Source organism: Magnolia sinica, chromosome 1, assembly GCF_029962835.1.
Source record: "Magnolia sinica isolate HGM2019 chromosome 1, MsV1, whole genome shotgun sequence".
Lineage (NCBI taxonomy): Eukaryota > Viridiplantae > Streptophyta > Magnoliopsida > Magnoliales > Magnoliaceae > Magnolia > Magnolia sinica.
In genome coordinates, this window is record NC_080573.1 from 128,543,451 (window position 1) to 128,562,759 (window position 19,309).

The 19,309-nt window shown below is 40.5% G+C and overlaps 1 protein-coding gene and 1 non-coding gene across 8 annotated transcripts in view; one reads left to right on the forward strand and one right to left on the reverse strand.

The window, feature by feature from the left end:
• Positions 1–15,811, forward strand: part of LOC131258153 (probable protein phosphatase 2C 6) — a 49,931-nt gene extending 34,120 nt beyond the window's left edge. For 4 of the 7 annotated variants that reach the window (XR_009177950.1, XR_009177913.1, XR_009177936.1 and 1 more), the window contains 2 exons: positions 15,199–15,243; positions 15,332–15,811. Coding sequence is in view for 3 of the 7 variants with exons in the window: in XM_058259288.1 (XP_058115271.1) it covers positions 15,199–15,202 (4 nt within the window). In the remaining 4 variants the exon portion in view is untranslated. Of the gene's footprint in view, positions 1–1,405; positions 1,686–15,198; positions 15,244–15,331 lie in introns of those variants that run through there. The other 3 variants (XR_009177915.1, XM_058259265.1, XM_058259280.1) reach the window with 3 other exon arrangements.
• On the reverse strand, positions 5,216–5,322 carry LOC131222848 (small nucleolar RNA R71). The gene has a single exon (XR_009160207.1). It is a non-coding gene; the product is annotated as a small nucleolar RNA R71 (small nucleolar RNA).
• Positions 15,812–19,309: the final 3,498 nt, after the last annotated feature.

Sequence of the window (19,309 nt, forward strand, 5' to 3'; positions counted from 1 at the left end):
ATTTTTAAAAAAAAAATAATATATCAGACCAGCACTTGTATCCTTTCATGCTGCTGTCATATTCCAAACTCTTTATAAAAGACATTGATGATGAATCTACCAAAAAAATAAAGATGATGGAGGCGAGCTAGCAAGCTTTTAGTATCATTTGGGCCCCTAGAAATACTTGGAATTGGTTCTTGTTGGAATCTATTTGTTTGGGCTCCTACAAATACTTGGAATTGGTTTCCTGTTGGAATCTATTTCCACCAAAAAAGATGTTTTGAAATCCCTTGCAAATTCCATGTTACTGAATTCCTTGCAACCGTTCCTATTTCTCCAATTCCCTCTTCTGTGAATGTGCACAAAATAATTATCCAAACACATTTCCTGGATTCCATAGAAATACATTCCTACACCCAAACATGATAAATAGAATCTCTTCCTTGGGGCTTTTTTTTTTTTCTTTCCTTTATCTTATATCCGAAACATGACTGTGAACTAATCTCAACTTGATGTTTGACATAGTCCTAACCAACAATTTCAATAGATAATTAATATTCCAAATTCTTCTAATAATGACTAAACCACTGCACCCCAGTTTAGGGTTCTCGTCCTTAATGGTGTTTTGCATGCTATTTGGGGGGTCGACCGTTTCATAATTAATCATTTGCTGAGACATTTTGGGACTCTTTACCAAAAGTAGCACAAGAATGCAAAGAAATGAACTAGGAAATGTTCAAAACTCAACCTTTGTGCAACAATCGAAGAGAGAGATGGACGGATGGATGTAAACATGCATGCATTGTCTGTATAATTCATAGTTCAAAAACCTGAAAACTCAACTCAACCCGATGTTCAGCTGGGCAGGTTCACTCAAAGACTCAACCCAACTCGACTTGATATTTAATTACTGTATATTGAAGATATTAGGACTTTTGTTAGATATTTAAAATAGTTGGATCTTGTATAAGTAATATAAACCATAACTTAAACCAACAACATTATCAATGTCGCACTGGTTCTGGCTAGGCGAGTGTTAACCTTTCAAGCCACACTGAATCGACTCGATGAGTCTCTCCGAGTCCAGCTGATTCAGGCCTAGTACCGAGTTCACCAGAGACTTGACGAGTCCATCCGGCAGAGTTTCAAGTCGAGTTGAGCTGATTTGCCAAGTCAGCGAGTTTTAGAAGTATGGTGTCATTATGCTTGTGGTGGACCTTCTCATCGACAACCGACAACTGCAACGGTCCTCACCACTAAGGGTAGGAGTGAGAGAGAGATTTCAGCACCTAAATAAAAAGCATACCAACCCAACTTTTCCTTTTTGTTGATGTGTTGGTAGCGCTTGTTCACTGTTACATTCACCAGTTTTTTTTTCTCCCTTTTCCTTTTTTGTGGGTCTGCTACGACGATATCACATCAGATGCCAGAGGGGGGTAGAAAAAAGGGTGCTGATGGAGAAGATTCTAAGCTCAATAATGTCCATCAACTGATGGGATTCTAATACAAATGAGTGCATACAATGCTGCCAGATAAGAACTTCTGTGGAGAAAGATCAGCAAGAAAGCAAACCCAAGTTCAACTTTTAGATGAAAAATGCTAATTCTTTTGTATGAAAACAAAATCAACTTCTCTGTTTCTACATGTTTCTGTACATTGTCTTGGATTTTGTTCACTGAATTTCCTCAGCTTTAGTTTAGTAATCTGTTAAGGGTCAAATATTGCATATCAGACCCAGTTGTTACCTGGATTTACAAACATAGTATTGTTTAACGGCCTGATTTAATCATGTTTGTGATGCAGAGTGTATTTACGAGCATGGACTGAAAAAGGACGCTTAAAGCATTGATTTAACGCTCTGATGACACCAAAGCATGGGATGGACCCCAGGAGACCAAGATCGACTGATTTGCACGCCAGGGATCCAAGAAAATCGAGGAATTGAAGCTCAAGTGGCCTGAAAAGTGTCCAGAATGTAAGATCATAGGGTTCCCACCATCTGATCAGTTCGAAACTTCATACGTGGTCTGAGGACCATAAATGAACCGTACACGTAAAAATTCAGCTCCTGAATCACTGTGAAAGTGGCCCAACGGACAGATCAGCCCCTTTAATCATTATGTGGGGCCCGCCTGATATCTGGATATGCTTCAAAATTGTTTTAGACAGCTTAAATGAGGCAAGAAAATGGATGAACGGCACAGATTTCTTTCAAATATCACGATGGATCCTTATGTACATTGCATGTACATAGGACACATGTGCATGAGAAGTGCACCGAACGGAGACTCCGGTCAAACGCAGGTCTGACCGAAGTTTGTGTTTTGAAAGGAAACAGCGTCCGACGCTGTTCCGCCGGGCAATCACTGTGGGCCCCACTCGCTCCTCAGTTCGAAGATCCAAACCGTCCATTCGTCGTAGGAGATGGCCAAGAACAACGCCTAGGTGGCCTTTTTCCACCATACAAGCAGCTTCATGATCCTAGCCAGACAAACGCAAGATGAACGGTGTAACGCCAAGTCTTGTGGGCCGCAACGAAATCAAACCGTTCTCGTCCGTCCCCAACGGTTTTTCGACGTGATTCGAACGGACGGAGTGGATTTTCGACTCGGCCTTAATAAATGGGCCACCGCATGAACAGAGACGACTTGCGGCGACTCTGTTCGCAACTTGAAGCTGCGGTCGTCTCTGGTGGGCCACCATCATGGAACTTCACGTTGATCCAAGCCATTCGGATGGAGCAGGAGCGGAAACCGACCGTGCAGGGGAGTTTTCTCGAAGAAATCCGCGGTAAACATCACCGAATACGTCCTTCTTCCGGCTGCGAAATCTTTGCTGCGTAGGCTCTTTCTGGGTAAACAGGGAGTCCGGCTCCGTTGCAAACTGGCTGCGGAAGGACTGTTTATGCAAGCTATTTTTGGTGGGACTCCACAGCACCGGAGGCGGGCTGGCCATCTTTAAAAAGGAATAAAGAAAAGACGGAAAGGGGAGAGCGTTCGGAGGCAGGCAGCGCCAGGAAGGAAGAAACGTGAAGCAAGGAGAGCGGAACGTGAGGGCTGGACGTGGCTTGGCTGCTGCTGCACGTCTGGGAGAGAGTGAGAGGCAGCGGAGGAGTTCTCGTTTTGGACGGTTGAAGGAAGGCTGAACGTGGAGTGGGTTTTCTCTTTTTCCTTCTTATTCTTTTCTTTTCCTTTTTATTTTTTATTTTGTTGTTTTTGTTAGCCCAGTCATGTGTGGCTAAACCTCTTAGCTAGGGCTAAGAGGTGAAGCCTGTAGCGAGATGGAAGACTCTATTCCATGCAAGTAGATTAAATTTCTGAACTTAATTTGATATAATGAATATTTTTATTAGTCTTTAATGGTCTGTTGTGACTGAAATTACAATGGGTTTGCAATGGCTTTGAATATTTCTTTCCTCTTTTTATATTTATGAAGTCAGGAAGCCCTGTTGTTCATCATTGTCCCATGGGCATGGTAGGATGACAATACCTTCCTGATCTTCATACATTGTTAATTGGTTGGTAATTAGTTTAATTCTATTGTTTACTCTGTCTCCTGGGCATGGTTTGGTGATGGAATCCATTCTAATTCATATACCTTTTATCTCTTGAAAACCAGATCAAGTAAGTTCAGTTTGAATTCCATAATCCTTGATGCAGGCATAAGATCTCCCTGATCCCTACAAGTGGATCCTCTGAATCCCTAGTTTCCTTCCTCTGAATTACTTAAGTTTTAGATAATTATTCCACAATTATTCCCTAAATTCTATTTGTTTAGATCACATCTTAATCTAGTTTTATTTCTACCTGGTTTCAGATAACGTACAGATATCAGTCCCTGTGGATTCGACCTCGGTCTTACCGAGTTTATTACTACATCACAACCCTGCACTTGGGGTGTGAACAAGTTTTTGGCGCCGTTGCCGGGGACTGACGGTTACGTTTTCTGGGATTAATTAGTTTTAGAATTAGGTTAAGATTAGGATTTTACTAACTTTAGGTTAAAGTTTTTTTTTGTTTATTTGATTTTTAGAACTAACTTGTTTTCCTGTTTTGTAGGATCCTGACATAAGCTCTTAAATTGGTAATCCCTTCCTAAATTCTCTACTTTTTCTATTTTTAATTAGGGTTTAAATTTTAGAAATTTTCTAATTCTAGTATCCTCCCTTCTGTAGGAAATAGTTTATTTTTAGAAATTAGGTTATTTCCTTCCCTCTTTAGAAATTAACTTGCTATTTTTATTTTAGTAACTTTCTAATTCTAACTCTCTTAGAATCTAATTTGTTTCCTAATTTATTTTTAGAATTTTTGTTTAAAAACTAACCTTCCTATTTTGTAGGCCTTTAAGATAGAAATCTCTAATTCGGTACGCTCCTTCCCTACTTTCTATTTTTCAATTCTCTTGTAGTAATTTACTTTTTAAGTTTAGGACTTTCTTAATTTATTTTAGAAGTTTCCACTTTCTTTTAGAAATCAGTTTACTGTTATCTTTCTTTTAAAAGATTGTTTTTCTCCTTTTTAGAATCTAACTTATTTTTGTTTTATTTTGCAGGTCCTTAACTTAGGGACTTTAATTTGGTACTTCCTTTCCAACTCTCTCTCTCTCTTTCTTTCTAGATTTTCTTTTCCTTTCTTAGGATTAGGCTTTGAATTTAGTTGAGGGCTGTGAGTGTTTCATGCCCAAGTGGGCCCGTGACAACACTCAACGTCTCTTGACTGAAGGAGGATTGGTTGAGGGGTTGACTATCCATCGCAGGACTAGACACCACTCGAAATCCCCTGAGTTAAGTGAAGTTATAGCTGAAGACCAACCTCCTCTACTTCCACCCAGGGTGGAGGATACCCAAGATGAGAATGAGGTGCAACAGGCACCCCCGCCTCGTACTTTACGAGATTTTCTACAACCGGCAGGAGTGAGTACGCCCTCATGCATGATCTTTCCTGAAAACACAGGACAAATGGACATCAAGCCAGGAGTTATCCAACTCCTTCCCAAATTCCATGGACTTGAATCAAAGAGTCCATATTTGCATTTGAAAGAGTTCGATGAGATTATAGCTACATTATGTTTTCCTAATGTATCTGAGGATACAATTAGGCTGAAACTCTTTCCTTTTTCCTTAAAAGAGAAAGCTAAGACGTGGTTACATTCACTGCGTCCTAGATCCATTGGCACATGGAACGACATGCAGAGGGAATTCATAAAAAAATTCTTCCCACATCATAAAATGATTACCCTCAGAAAAGCAATCATGAACTTTGCCCAAAAGGAAGATGAAACATTCTTCCAATGTTAGCAAAGGTTTAAAGATTTGGTCAGTTCATGCCCACAACACGGATTTGAAACGTGGCGCATTACAAATTTTTTCTATGATGGACTGACATCTTCCATGCGCCAAATGGTCGAGACAATGTGTAATGGAGAGTTCATCAACAAAGATGTTGACGAGGTATGGGATTACCTCGATAGTCTCGCGGAAAAAACACAATCATGGGACTATTACCCAATGGCGAACACCACGTCTAGGCCGAATCAATTAAAGGAAAAAGGTGGATTATATCTCTTGAAAGAAGAGGATGATCTCAAGTGTAAAGTGACTACGCTCATAAGGAAAGTTGAGGCCATGGAAGGAAAGAAGGATAAGGTCAATGAAATTGTTTGCTGCATCTGTGATTGCAACATTCACACAACTGAAAACTGTCCTACAATACCTGCCTTTCGAGGAGTGTTGAATGAACAAGCCAATGCCGTAAATAATTATCAAAGACCTTTTACTGGACCTAACTCCAACACATACAATCCTGGCTGGAAAAATCATCCAAACTTTAGTTGGAGGAATGGACAAAGGGCGACTCCTCCAGGTTTCTTCAATCAAAATCCAAATCAAGTGAAATCTCAAGAGGAACCGGTTCAAAATCCCATACAAGAGCTGGCTCAGGCAATGCGGGGAATTACAGATTTTATGCAAAAGATAGACTCTCGTATGACGGTTATAGAAAAGGGGATGCTTCCTGCACAACCTCTCCCCAATCCTAAACCGCAGTACGAGAGTAATGATCCTAGCTCTTCAAATCAAATGGGGCATGCTAAATCCATCACCACTCTTAGGAGTGGGAAGATCATTGATAAAACTCTTCCGGTTAGGCCCGAAAAGCCTCAAGAACCAGAAGAGGACAACAATGATGGATCCAGTGATGCCCCACAAAAAGTAGAACCGGAACTTCTAGAGAAGCCAGTTGCTCCATTCCCCCAACGGTTGGTTTCACCAAAACCTCTCTCTAACTCTCAGGATATTCTAGAGGTGTTGAAACATGTGAAAGTCAACATTCCTCTACTTGATGTCGTGAAACAGATACCTTCATATGCCAAATTCCTAAAAGACTTATGCACGACCAAAAGACGGAAAATTCTTCAAAAAAAAATCTTCTTGACTGAGAAAGTGAATGCCATCCTGAAGCAAGACGTGCCGCAGAAATTCAAGGATCCCGGTAGCCCAACCATATCATGTGTAATCGGGAACCATCGAATTGATCACGCACTTCTTGACTTAGGAACGAGCGTCAATTTGATTCCCTACTCGGTATACAAACAGTTAGGTTTGGGTGAATTAAAACCCACCCTAACCACACTACAACTTGCTGATCGCTCTGTTCGTGTACCAAGAGGGATAATTGAGGATGTGTTGGTCCAAGTTGATAGATTTTACTACCCTGTAGACTTTATCATCCTGGACACTGAACCCATCAATAACATGAGCACTCAGATTCCTGTCATTCTTGGTCGCCCATTCCTTGCCACGTCAAATGCAATTATCAATTGCAGGAATGGTATCATGACTGTCTTTTGGAAATTTGACATTGGAGTCAAATATTTTTTTCAATAACGGCAGCAACTCAGAGGATGATGACGATTTCCACGACATTAACATGATTGACTCTTTCATGGAAGATACGACACCTCTGACCTTATCCTCCGACCATCTAGAGACGTGCCTGGCCCACTCCCATGATTTTGATGATGACATGATTAGGGAGACGTGCGCCTTGCTTGATACTGCACCGGTACTTAAAGTTAACCGATGGAGGCCACAATTTGAAGAATTACCACAAACTGATGTAGTGCCTCTACTGTCTAACCTCAAGCTGCCGAAGCTTGACCTAAAACCTTTGCCCTCTGATTTGAAATATGCATATTTGGGTCAAGATGAGACATACCCGGTGGTGATCTCTGCCCACCTGGAGAAAGAACAGGAGAGTATGCTTATATCTACTCTCATTGAGCATTAAGGTGCCCTGGTTTTGTCGATAGCGGACCTCAAAGGTATCGATCCCTCGATTTGTACTCACCACATATATCTTGAGGATAATGCAAAACCGCTCGGCAACCACAACGTAGACTAAATCTAAACATGAAGGAAGTGGTTAAAGCCGAGGTTCTTAAAATATTGGACGTGGGTATTATATACCCTATATCCGATAGTCTATGGGTGAGTCCAACTCAAGTGGTCCCTAAGAAGTCCGGACTCACCATCGTAGCCTATGCTAATAATGAACTCATGCCACCTAGAGTCACCACTGGTTGGAGAATGTGCATTGACTACAGGAAATTGAATACCGTCACAAGGAAAGACCACTTTCCTTTACCATTCATTGATCGGATCCTGGAAAGGTTAGCTGGTCATTCCTATTACAGCTTTCTTGAGTATTCGCGCTACAACCAGATAGAGATAGCCCCTCAAGACCAGGAAAAGACCACATTTACATGTCCCTACGGCACCTTTGCTATCGAAGGATGCCATTCGGCTATGTAATGCCCCCGCCACCTTTCATGATGCATGCTTAGTATCTTTTCCGATATGGTGGGGAAATATCTAGAGGTCTTCATGGATGATTTCTCTATTTACGGTCCATCTTTCAGAAGTGCTTGGAAAGTCTTAAATGTGTTTTTGAAAAGATGTGAAGAAAAGAACTTGGTACTTAATTGGGAGAAGTGCCATTTCATGGTTCAGAAGGGAATTGTCCTTGGGCATATCATCTCGTCCAAAGGAATCGAGGTAGATAAAGCAAAAATCGATCTTATCTCTAACCTACCTCCACCCAAGAACATCAGAGACGTGCGATCCTTCTTAGGACACGCAGGATTTTACAGGCGATTCATAAAGGACTTTAGTCTCCTCTCTCGTCCTTTATGTAATCTTCTTCAAAAGGATGCTCCGTACGAGTGGACTGAGCAGTGCCAGGAAGCTTTCACCAAGCTTAAGGGCACGTTAACCACTGCACCTATCATGCAGCCACCCGACTGGAGCCTTCCTTTTGAGCTTATGTGCGACGCTTCTGATTATGCTCTTGGGGCGGTCCTAGGCCAGAGAAAAGATAAGCGGCCCTACGTCATTCATTACGCAAGTAGAACTTTAAATTCTGCCCAGGTAAACTACTCGACTACGGAAAAGGAACTTTTAGCTGTAGTGTTCGCCTTGGACAAATTTAGGTCCTACTTGATCGGATCCAAAATCATTATCTACACAGATCATGCGGCACTTAAGTATCTTCTTTCTAAGAATGATTCTAAGCCCCGTTTGATACGATGGATCCTTCTACTCCAAGAATTTGATTTGAAAATTAAAGATAAAAAGGGAGTAGAAAACGTAGTGGCCGATCACCTTTCTCGCCTTAATACCTCTGATTCCCTTGAGGCGACTCATATCAACGAGATGTTCCCTGATGAACAACTGTTCCGAGTTTCCCATTCACCTTGGTTCGCTGATATTGCTAATTATCTTGCTACAGGTGCCATACCGACACAGTGGACTGCGCAAGATAAGAAGAAATTTTTCACCGAGGTGCGCAACTTTTTCTGGGATGATCCTTATTTATTTAAATATTGCCCAGACCAAATTCTAAGGAGATGTGTACCAGACGATGAGCATCAGAGCGTCATCTCCTTCTATCACTCAGAGGCCTGTGGTGGTCACTTTTCTGCTAAAAAGACCACGGCCAAGATCCTGCAGTGTGGCTTTTACTGGCCCACTATGTTTAGGGACACTCATGAGTTTTGCAAAGCTTGTGAGCGTTGTCAGAAATTGGGAGCATTGTCCCATCGAAATATGATGCCTTTGAATCCCATCCTTATCATTGAAGCATTTGATTGCTGGGGCATCGATTTCATGGGACCATTCCCCCAATCGTTTGGAAATCTGTATATTTTGCTCGCCGTAGATTATGTCACTAAATGGGTCGAAGCGATTCCATGTCGAAAGAATGACCATCGCACGGTCATTAAATTCCTAAAAGAAAACATCCTTTCTCGATTCGGAACGCCTCGAGCCATCATTAGTGATGGGGGCTCACACTTCTGTAATAAACCATTTGAGAGCTTAATGAAGAAATACGGTATCTCTCATAAGGTGAGCACCCCATACCATCCTCAGACAAGTGGACAAGCTGAGATTTTCAATAGGGAGATCAAACATATTTTGGAGAAAACGGTTAACCCAGATCGTAAGGATTGGTCAATCCGATTGACCGATGCCTTATGGGCATACCGTACTGCATTTAAAACTCCTATTGGAATGTCTCCCTTTAGACTTGTCTATGGGAAGGCTTGTCACTTGCCTGTGGAGTTGGAACATAAAGCGTACTGGGCGATCAAAAATCTTAATTTCAATCTGGACAACGCTGGCTCGCTACGCAAACTTCAATTGAATGAACTTGAGGAAATCCGGAATGATGCGTACGATAATGCGAGAATTTACAAGGACAAGATGAAAGCATTTCATGACCAACACATTTTGCGAAAATCATTCACGCCTGGTCAGAAGGTTCTTTTGTACAATTCTCGATTACATCTCTTTCCGGGTAAGCTTCGATCTCGTTGGACCGGCCCTTACATTGTTGTTACTGTTTTTCCTCATGGGGCCGTTGAAATTAGAGATCCCGATAATGGCAAGGAGTTTAAAGTCAATGGACATCGATTGAAACCATTTGTCGAGAAATTTGATTCAGAGGACATGTCCATGCCTCTGACTGATCCTGTTTACCAGGATTGATCTCCTAGTCTGATGGAGGTATAGGTAGGTTTATCGCTTTCATAGGACTAGGGTAGTTGCTTTATTTGTCTGGCTGAAGACGATAAACTTAGCGCTCCTGGGAGGCAACCCAGTTCTTCATTTCATGTCATTTTTATCATTAGTCAGTTCAATGTTTGTGGGTAACATTACTGTAAACCCTCACGAGACTACAACTCGTCCACTAGGGGTAACCTAAGGGTTTAAAGGCTTGTTGCATACGCTAAATGCAATCGAGAGCACCTGCGAAAGTGGTGTAGGTAGGATTTCATTTTTGTTATTTTTATTTTATTTTTGTTAGTTTCTCTCTTGTGCTGACCCACTCTTACGTAGATATCTTTGAAAAGCCTCTTGATTCTTTCGTCCAGGTACTATCTTTCCATCACTCCTATTTTTCCGTTGTCTCATGTGCATTGCAGGTCTACTTCTTTTTACATTGAGGACAATGTAGATTTTTGGTTGGGGGTGGGAGATTAGGTTCCTAATCAGTGTTTTCTTGGTTTTGAGCAAAAATTGTGAAAATTTTTAATTTTTCAGGATTTCTGATGAATTCAAAGTGATCTTGATGGCCATCTAGGGCACTTAGAATTTTAAAATGCGTGATGTTGGTACTTCATGACTCTTGGATTCAGTTATCTATCAAATTTCATAGCTAAGTTTGAATTGTTAATCCATTATTAGAATTTGTAAATATTGATTAGTCATGAATTCGCAAGACACATCTCGCTTGCATGTTAAGGTTTCAGTCTGATATTGAAGGATTAACGTGGTAATCACTAAGCATGAAAAGAACCGGCCTGAGAAAATTAAAAGGAGTGGGCGAACAGTCTTTACCATAGGTTTGCTCCCTATAGGTGAGGATTCGATTCCCCATGAATGATATGTGAAAAAGTTGGGTGTACAGTCTTTACCTTAGGTTTGCTCCCTGTAGGTGAGGATTTGATCCCTCTTCTTGGCGTCATTTCAGTTATAAAAAAAAAAAAATTTAAAAAAAAATTTTAAAAAAAATAAAAATTAAAAGAATAAAAAGATAAGTGTAAGCCAAGTTGGGTTATCGTGTTTTCTCTTATTTGTTACCAATGATATCCTTAAATATCAAGGTGAATCTTAATGTTGACAAGTCGAGATTGGACTATACATCCATGAAATTCAATATTTAGAATTATTCTAATTAATGGACTAATATGTTGAACTTGATTATGAAGTTTACCGTGAGCTTGATTTCAGGAAAAAGTAATGCCAACATTCATGAATCTTAGAATTCGAGTATCTGAACTATTTTTCATAAATCTCTTTGAGTTGTAGAAATTATCCTGTAATTCTCAATTTATTTTTCGCATACTTTGCTCGGGACTAGCAAAATGCTGGTTGGGGGTTGTGTTAAGGGTCAAATATTGCATATCAGACCCAGTTGTTACCTGGATTTACAAACATAGTATTGTTTAACGGCCTGATTTAATCATGTTTGTGATGCAGAGTGTATTTACGAGCATGGACTGAAAAAGGATGCTTAAAGCATTGATTTAACGCTCTGATGACACCAAAGCATGGGATGGACCCCAAGAGACCAAGATCGACTGATTTGCACGCCAGAGATCCAAGAAAATCGAGGAATTGAAGCTCAAGTGGCCTGAAAAGTGTCCAGAATGCAAGATCATAGGGTTCCCACCATCTGATCAGTTCGAAACTTCATACGTGGCCTGAGGACCATAAATGAACTGTACACGTAAAAATTCAGCTCCTGAATCACTGTGAAAGTGGCCCAACGGACAGATCATCCCCTTTAATCATTATGTGGGGCCCGCCTGATATCTGGATATGCTTCAAAATTGTTCTAGACAGCTTAAATGAGGCAAGAAAATGGATGGACGGCACAGATTTCTTTCGAATATCACGATGGATCCTTATGTACATTGCATGTACATAAGACACATGTGCATGAGAAGTGCACCGGACGGAGACTCCGGTCAAACGCAGGTCTGACCGAAGTTTGTGTTTTGAAAGGAAACAGCGTCCGACGCTGTTCCGCCGGGCAATCACTGTGGGCCCCACTCGCTCCTCAGTTCGAAGATCCAAACCGTCCATTCGTCGTAGGAGATGGCCAAGAACAACGCCTAGGTGGCCTTTTTCCACCATGCAAGCAGCTTCATGATCCCAGCCGGACAAACGCAAGATGAACGGTGTAACGCCAAGTCTTGTGGGCCGCAACGAAATCAAACCGTTCTCGTCCGTCCCCAACGGTTTTTCGACGTGATTCGAACGGACGGAGTGGATTTTCGACTCGGCCTCAATAAATGGGCCACCGCATGAATAGAGACGACTTGCGGCGACTTTGTTCGCAACTTGAAGCTGCGGTCGTCTCTGGTGGGCCACCATCATCGAACTTCACATTGATCCAAGCCATTCGGATGGAGCAGGAGCGGAAACCGACCGTGCAGGGGAGTTTTCTCGAAGAAATCCGCGGTAAACATCACCAAATACGTCCTTCTTCCGACTGCGAAATCTTTGCTGCGTAGGCTCTTTCTGCGTAAACAGGGAGTCCGGCTCCGTTGCAAACTGGCTGCGGAAGGACTGTTTGTGCAAGCTATTTTTGGTGGGACTCCACAGCACCGGAGGCGGGCTGGCCATCTTTAAAAAGGAATAAAGAAAAGACGGAAAGGGGAGAGCGTTCGGAGGCAGGCAGCGCCAGGAAGGAAGAAACGTGAAGCAAGGAGAGCGGAACGTGAGGGCTGGACGTGGCTTGGCTGCTGCTGCACGTCTGGGAGAGAGTGGGAGGCAGCGGAGGAGTTCTCGTTTTGGACGGTTGAAGGAAGGCTGAACGTGGAGTGGGTTTTCTCTTTTTCCTTCTTATTCTTTTCTTTTCATTTTTATTTTTTATTTTGTTGTTTTTGTTAGCCCAGTCATGTGTGGCTAAACCTCTTAGCTAGGGCTAAGAGGTGAAGCCTGTAGCGAGATGGATAGATTAAATTTCTGAACTTAATTTGATATAACGAATATTTTTATTAGTCTTTAATGGTCTGTTGTGACTGAAATTACAATGGGTTTGCAATGGCTTTGAATATTTCTTTCCTCTTTTTATTTTTATGAAGTCAGGAAGCCCTGTTGTTCATCATTGTCCCATGGGCATGGTAGGATGACAATACCTTCCTGATCTTCATACATTGTTAATTGGTTGGTAATTAGTTTAATTCTATTGTTTACTCCGTCTCCTGGGCATGGTTTGGTGATGGAATCCATTCTAATTCATATATCTTTTATCTCTTGAAAACCAGATCAAGTAAGTTCAGTTTGAATTCCATAATCCTTGATGCAGGCATAAGATCTCCCTGATCCCTACAAGTGGATCCTCTGAATCCCTAGTTTTCCTTCTCTGAATTACTTAAGTTTTAGATAATTATTCCACAATTATTCCCTAAATTCTATTTGTTTAGATCACATCTTAGTCTAGTTTTATTTCTACCTGGTTTCAGATAACGTACAGATATCAGTCCCTGTGGATTCGACATCGGTCTTACCGAGTTTATTACTACATCACAACCCTGCACTTGGGGTGTGAACATAATCGACGGGAATTTAACTGCCTACATCTGTATTTGGGTCTGACACTGAGTACTAAATTAGGGCAACTCATCCTTGATATGTGCAAGATGTTGTCAGATGTCTTCAATCTGACTGGAACAAGGGTCTGTCGATGCCATCGACATCGGCAGACCACTCGATCCCATCGACAGATCACTCGATCCCATCAAGAAAATTCCATTTTTCCCCTATGCTTGCTGGACAGTTTTTAGGGCATTCTTCGATCCCATCGAAGGTGGCTTTGATCTCATTGACGGGCCTCGATAGCTGTCGATCCTATCGAAGGTCCTATTGACAAAATTACGTGATTTTACAGAAGTGCTATTTTGTTTCCTGGCTCGATTGTAACACTACATAAGCAGGTGTCATGGGGATTAGGATATGCCAAGATGTTCCTAAAGTGTTCTAGAGCAAAGCTAGGGTTTTGCAAAGGGATTTTGAGAGTTTTTTTGGATCGATAAGTCCATCCATTTCTTGTAATTTGTATTTCATGGTGGATTTGCTGTCGCTTTGTGCCATGGTTTTTCCCACAAGGGTTTTCCACGTAAATTCGTGTGTTCTCTGTGGTGCTTGTTTGTGTTTATATGTCTCTTGTTTGATTCAAATTCAGAGTTTGCTTCCATGATTCCCCAACCCGAGATGCCAATTTAGACCATACAAATTGTTTATCCCATTGGTCTTACTGATCAGATGATCATAACCATCTATCCATGTCATCAAATAGATCGTTGAAAAGAAATTTGTCAATAGTCCAAATTCAAGGGAGAATTCAAGGGATTATAAGATATCCAATTAGTGTGATTTTCTAGCGATGCTCGCATGTGATGGGCCCATAATTTGGATGATTTGGATGACCATTCTAAACCATTGGCCCGAATGAGGAGAAATGGCTGTGACATGTAAAATGACTGCTTTGCCTGGGAGTTGTTTGCCTGGGAGTTGTTTTCGGAGCCTGCTAACTAAATGTCAAACTTTTTGTGTAACTTAATACAGGCCTTTAAAAGTGTCAAAATAAAATTTTGGGTTGTCCAAAATCAATGATTTTGTAGTTATTGAATATTGATTGAACTAGAGAAACAAAGCGACAGCTTGGTTTGATTTTCAGAGTTGTTGATTAGTCCCTGGCCAGTTTGGCTGTATTGCCAGTTTACAAACTGGAATTTTCTTAAATTTTGGGATGAGACCATTTAGTCGAATTTCTTGACTTGAGTAACTCTAGCTAGGAGCTAAATTTATTTCATTTAAGAATTGGCTGGCCAAACAGCTATCCTGCCTCTTGGGTACATTACATGTCCAAATCAGCCATTGATGATATCAGCTTCAATGTGTGTGGTCTTGTTCTGTACTAAGGTAGAAAGAGATGAATGTTGTGCATTTCTGCTATCATACCTTGCTCAATAGAGATCTCCATTAAAAATGATACTCTCTTTATATAATGGAGTACTAATTACAGGAAAGAATTGTAAATTAGTCTCATTGATCTACCAGTTGTCCACATAACTTCAATGCATAGAAAAAAAAATCATAGACTCAGTTATCTAATGTTTCCAATTTTTATTTGTTCGACTTGGTAGTTGAAGGAAATGAAATCAACGCTGGTTTCTCCCAAGTTATTTAATGTAAGCATTTCAAGGCCATCTGATATGGTATATTATAATGTATACACGTGTAGTGTTGATAATTTGACACTTATGTCATTGATTATAGCATGACAGGGCCCGCCAATGTACTAGGTTACCTGTTTCATATATTTGAATCAAGGTGGTGGGTTGATTGCCACCAACATCATTCGACAGAGCATGTAATGATCGGTTTCAAGCCCACGGCTCTATTGTGGACAAGGCATACCTGAATACCAAGGTCTCAGGTTCATCCCCAACTTACCTTTATAAACAAGAAAGTATTTTCTAGCATGTAGCATATTTAAGCCTCATGTATGCTACATGATCCCCTGAAATGTTGTTATATTCTACTGGCAGTCATGCTATCAATAAGATAATAGTTAGGTACTGTTTTCTTATTTTTTGTCTAGAGAATGTGTTGGACATGATGAAAAATTAGATTGATTATATTATTAGATCAGTCTTCACCCAAGTGATGACTGGAAGATTGTGTTTTAAGAAAAATGATGGATTATATTAAGGATAATCTCCTTTCATGTATATTAGGAAAGAATATTTTATCTTCTTTTAGTTTTGCTAGGATTTGTTTTTATATTTTTTTCATTTTTGGACCTATTCTCTCTGTTTTTATACACCTCACATACAGAATAGAATTATAAGCAATTCTTCCATCTCAATTCTGTTTATCATTTTATCATGGTATCAAAGCCTCCGATGTGAAACTCTTGATCGGCCATCAAATCCTTTAGAAAGAAATAAACTACTTGAAATCCTTTCCTTAATGTCAACGAATATGAATATTCTAAAATGCTTGAACATTGTTGGGATATATAAATGAAACTATAAAACCAATATAAAGTGCAATTCAATGTCCATATCATTTTAGCACTAGATTACAGTGTTTGCCTATCCAGAACATTTGAATCATGGGTGTCATTGCGGATAGACATAGCCCAAAGATTTCCCAACGGGGCCCAAAATTTGGACGATGCGTATTGGCATGCTGATATGGCACATGTAGCGTGGATATGCTGCAGCAAGAGCATAATGTATTCTAGCCCTTCATTTTTTATTTTTTTTTTCTGGAAGAAATCTAACGGTTTTATCAATCCACGTTGGGATTCTTATCACATGGGACCGTGATACAAAGCAAGAATCACAATCATGGAAACAAAACAATATATTCGGACCCCATCCATCGTCTTTTCTCCTTTTAACAAAGGAGTGTATGTGGCCAAAAAAAAAAAAAAAAAACAAGGGAAACCTCCTTCCCCTCGCCATATATTGGTGGTGGCATGGAGTAAAGGGAGCATCCTAACAGTGTTCTTTACCAATTTAACGTTTTTTGCTCATTGCTGAGAGAAAGACATGAAAAGTACCACTATCTGCACAAAAGTTAATGCTTCCCATTCCAATGATTGTTGGATTTTCTTTTCTTCTTTTTTTCTTTTCCTTTTTGTCTTTTGGTATCTATTCGATCTTGTGGGAGCGAAAAGTGAAAGTGTTTGCTATTCTATTCATTGGACAGAACATCACAAAATGCACCTACCCATGCAGAAAGAGAATGAAAAAAATCTCAATCTTGTAGTTTTTGATATTTCAAAAAATCGGCACGTCCAGCCAGGTGTTGGAAAATGTGGCAATAAAAGCCTTAACTTGATTAGAGAAAATCACATTAGATCATCCTCATTGCCTACAAACCTGGTTTTCCATTTTGAAATGGTTTGGAGGAGATCCATCCTAGCCAAGTGGCAACCAGGGATTGGATCTCACCCCATTCTCGTGACCCAGTTGATCCATTGCCTAAATCATACTTTCATGGATGATTTTCACGACTGTTTATCAAGCCTATTTTATATCTATAAATATGGAGTTCAATCATGCAATTAGCTTACAAAGTCAAGAAATAGAAAAACAAATTAGTATCACTAATTTGTGAGATCAGGCCATTTGGTTACTTAGATTTCATCAGTTTACATCCACAAAGTACTCCTCCGGCATGTAGACGACAGTGATTCTTTCACCACGTCGGGTTGACTTGAAGGTTTGAATGAGATTCACCTCGATATTTAATTTAATTAAAATAATAATATTTAAAGTGTCTGTAAATGTTTAAAATAGTTAAATGTATGGAATATACAATTACTGCCTAAAACTCGGTTGACTGAGTCATGATCGCCTTCGAGTTTCCTAATGAGTATACTTGGAACTAGGCCGAGTCAACTGAGTTTTAGAACTATGGTTCAAGAATTATTTTGCTTTCCATTCTCCTAATGGAAGAGGTGGTGGGACCCATCCATTTAAAGTTGGGCACATGCAATATATCCCATCGCTTCTACTAATAGAAAATCAAGGACCAACTGGTCTGATAGTCCAAGCTACTGTAATTTTCAAAGGAAACATTCTAATGGTCTAATGTGCTATAAGAAGGAGAATCTTCCCCTTGAGCTCTTGTAAAATGGACGGCTCCAATCGCAAACATAAGATAAAGAGAGGTTGATATGTAAAAAGCTTCGCAACTCAAAGAAAAGCTGTTCAACAGAGGATCAAGCGTGACTTAATTATAATTATAATTATTTGGTTCACTATTTTATCTCCACTTGTGAGTGACAAAATGATTCAATGTATGAAAACATCTTGTGTGGGGCCCACCATGATAAAATTGAAAACCAGGTTGGATGGAAAATAAACATTAAGGTGGGACTTAGGAAGTTTTTAATGGTGGGTGTTCAATTACAACTTTTTCCTGTGGTGTGATCTACATGAGATTTGGATCTGATTTACTTTTGGACTCGTCCCTTGAAATGATCTGGTAAAACGGATGGACGGAGTGGATATACAAAAAATACATCAAGGTGGGCCCCATGGTGACGGACAGGCTGAACTCGGTGTTACCCCGACCTGACCGAATCCGCCCTTTGAAAGTTGACTTGTCTTTGTGGCGGGTGAGTGGAGGATAAAGTAGTCATGTCAACGAATATTCACTGCTTTCATGGAGGCAAGCGCACGCTATAATACGCAACATGCGTCTCTCAACGGCATACACGTGTTTTCATTTCTGGAAATTCAACCTCGTCATTTGTAAATCTAAACCATTCTGATCTTGTGTCCCAGAGGGATGGACGATTACTAAAAAATCTCCCTGATTTTTGGATTTTTTTCTTAGTTGAATGTGGACCGTTGTTTCATTTCTCTTGCTAACCGAATATATATATATATATAGGTCATAACATTGAAGGTTAGGATTATACTTTCAAAGTAGGTTTTTTGACCATAGATCACACAGTGTGATAGAAAATATCAACGATCTGGATTAACAAACCATGGTCACTTCACAGAATGGAAGACTCGCTCTATACTGTAGAAACACAAGGTCGCGTGTCACGTAAACTCTAGTCGTGAAGGCACGTGCTTTCCACGAGAAAATCCTCGTTATCACGGGCTCACCAAGGATTTCGAAAGCACGCAGAGTGACTTTATAGAAGCCTTTTTACGTAAGAGGCATCTCCAACGTACACGTGGGTTGGGATTGTGAATCACTACCGTTAGTGAAGCAGAGAACCAACAGCTTTTTTACAACACCCATACTTTTTTCTCCGGATTTTTGAGTTGATAGAGGTGGGACCATGGTTCAGCGATCCAAACCGTAGATATGATTCTCCCAACAAGAAGTGGCCCATGCAACAAAATTCTCCCAAATATGGAAAAATAAATAAATTGTATTCAACAAATAGACGGTTAAGAAAGAACGTACAGCCTTTAGATGCTTTATAAGATACCTCAAGGAAATTTTTTTTAAAATGCCATTTAGGATGCGGATTGCTTCCTGCCCCCGCCCAGGAGATAATCCGTCCAGGCAAGGGCTCTGTGGGGTCTACCGTGATCTATGGGTTTTATCCACGCCGTCTATCCATTTTTTCAGATCATTTTAGGGTATAGCCCAAAACTGTGGTAGATCCAAAGCTAAAGTGGACCACGTCAAAGGAAGCAGCAGTGATCATGACAAACATTGTTGAAGCCTTCGTATGGGCCACCGTGATGTTTATTTTTCATCCAACCTGTT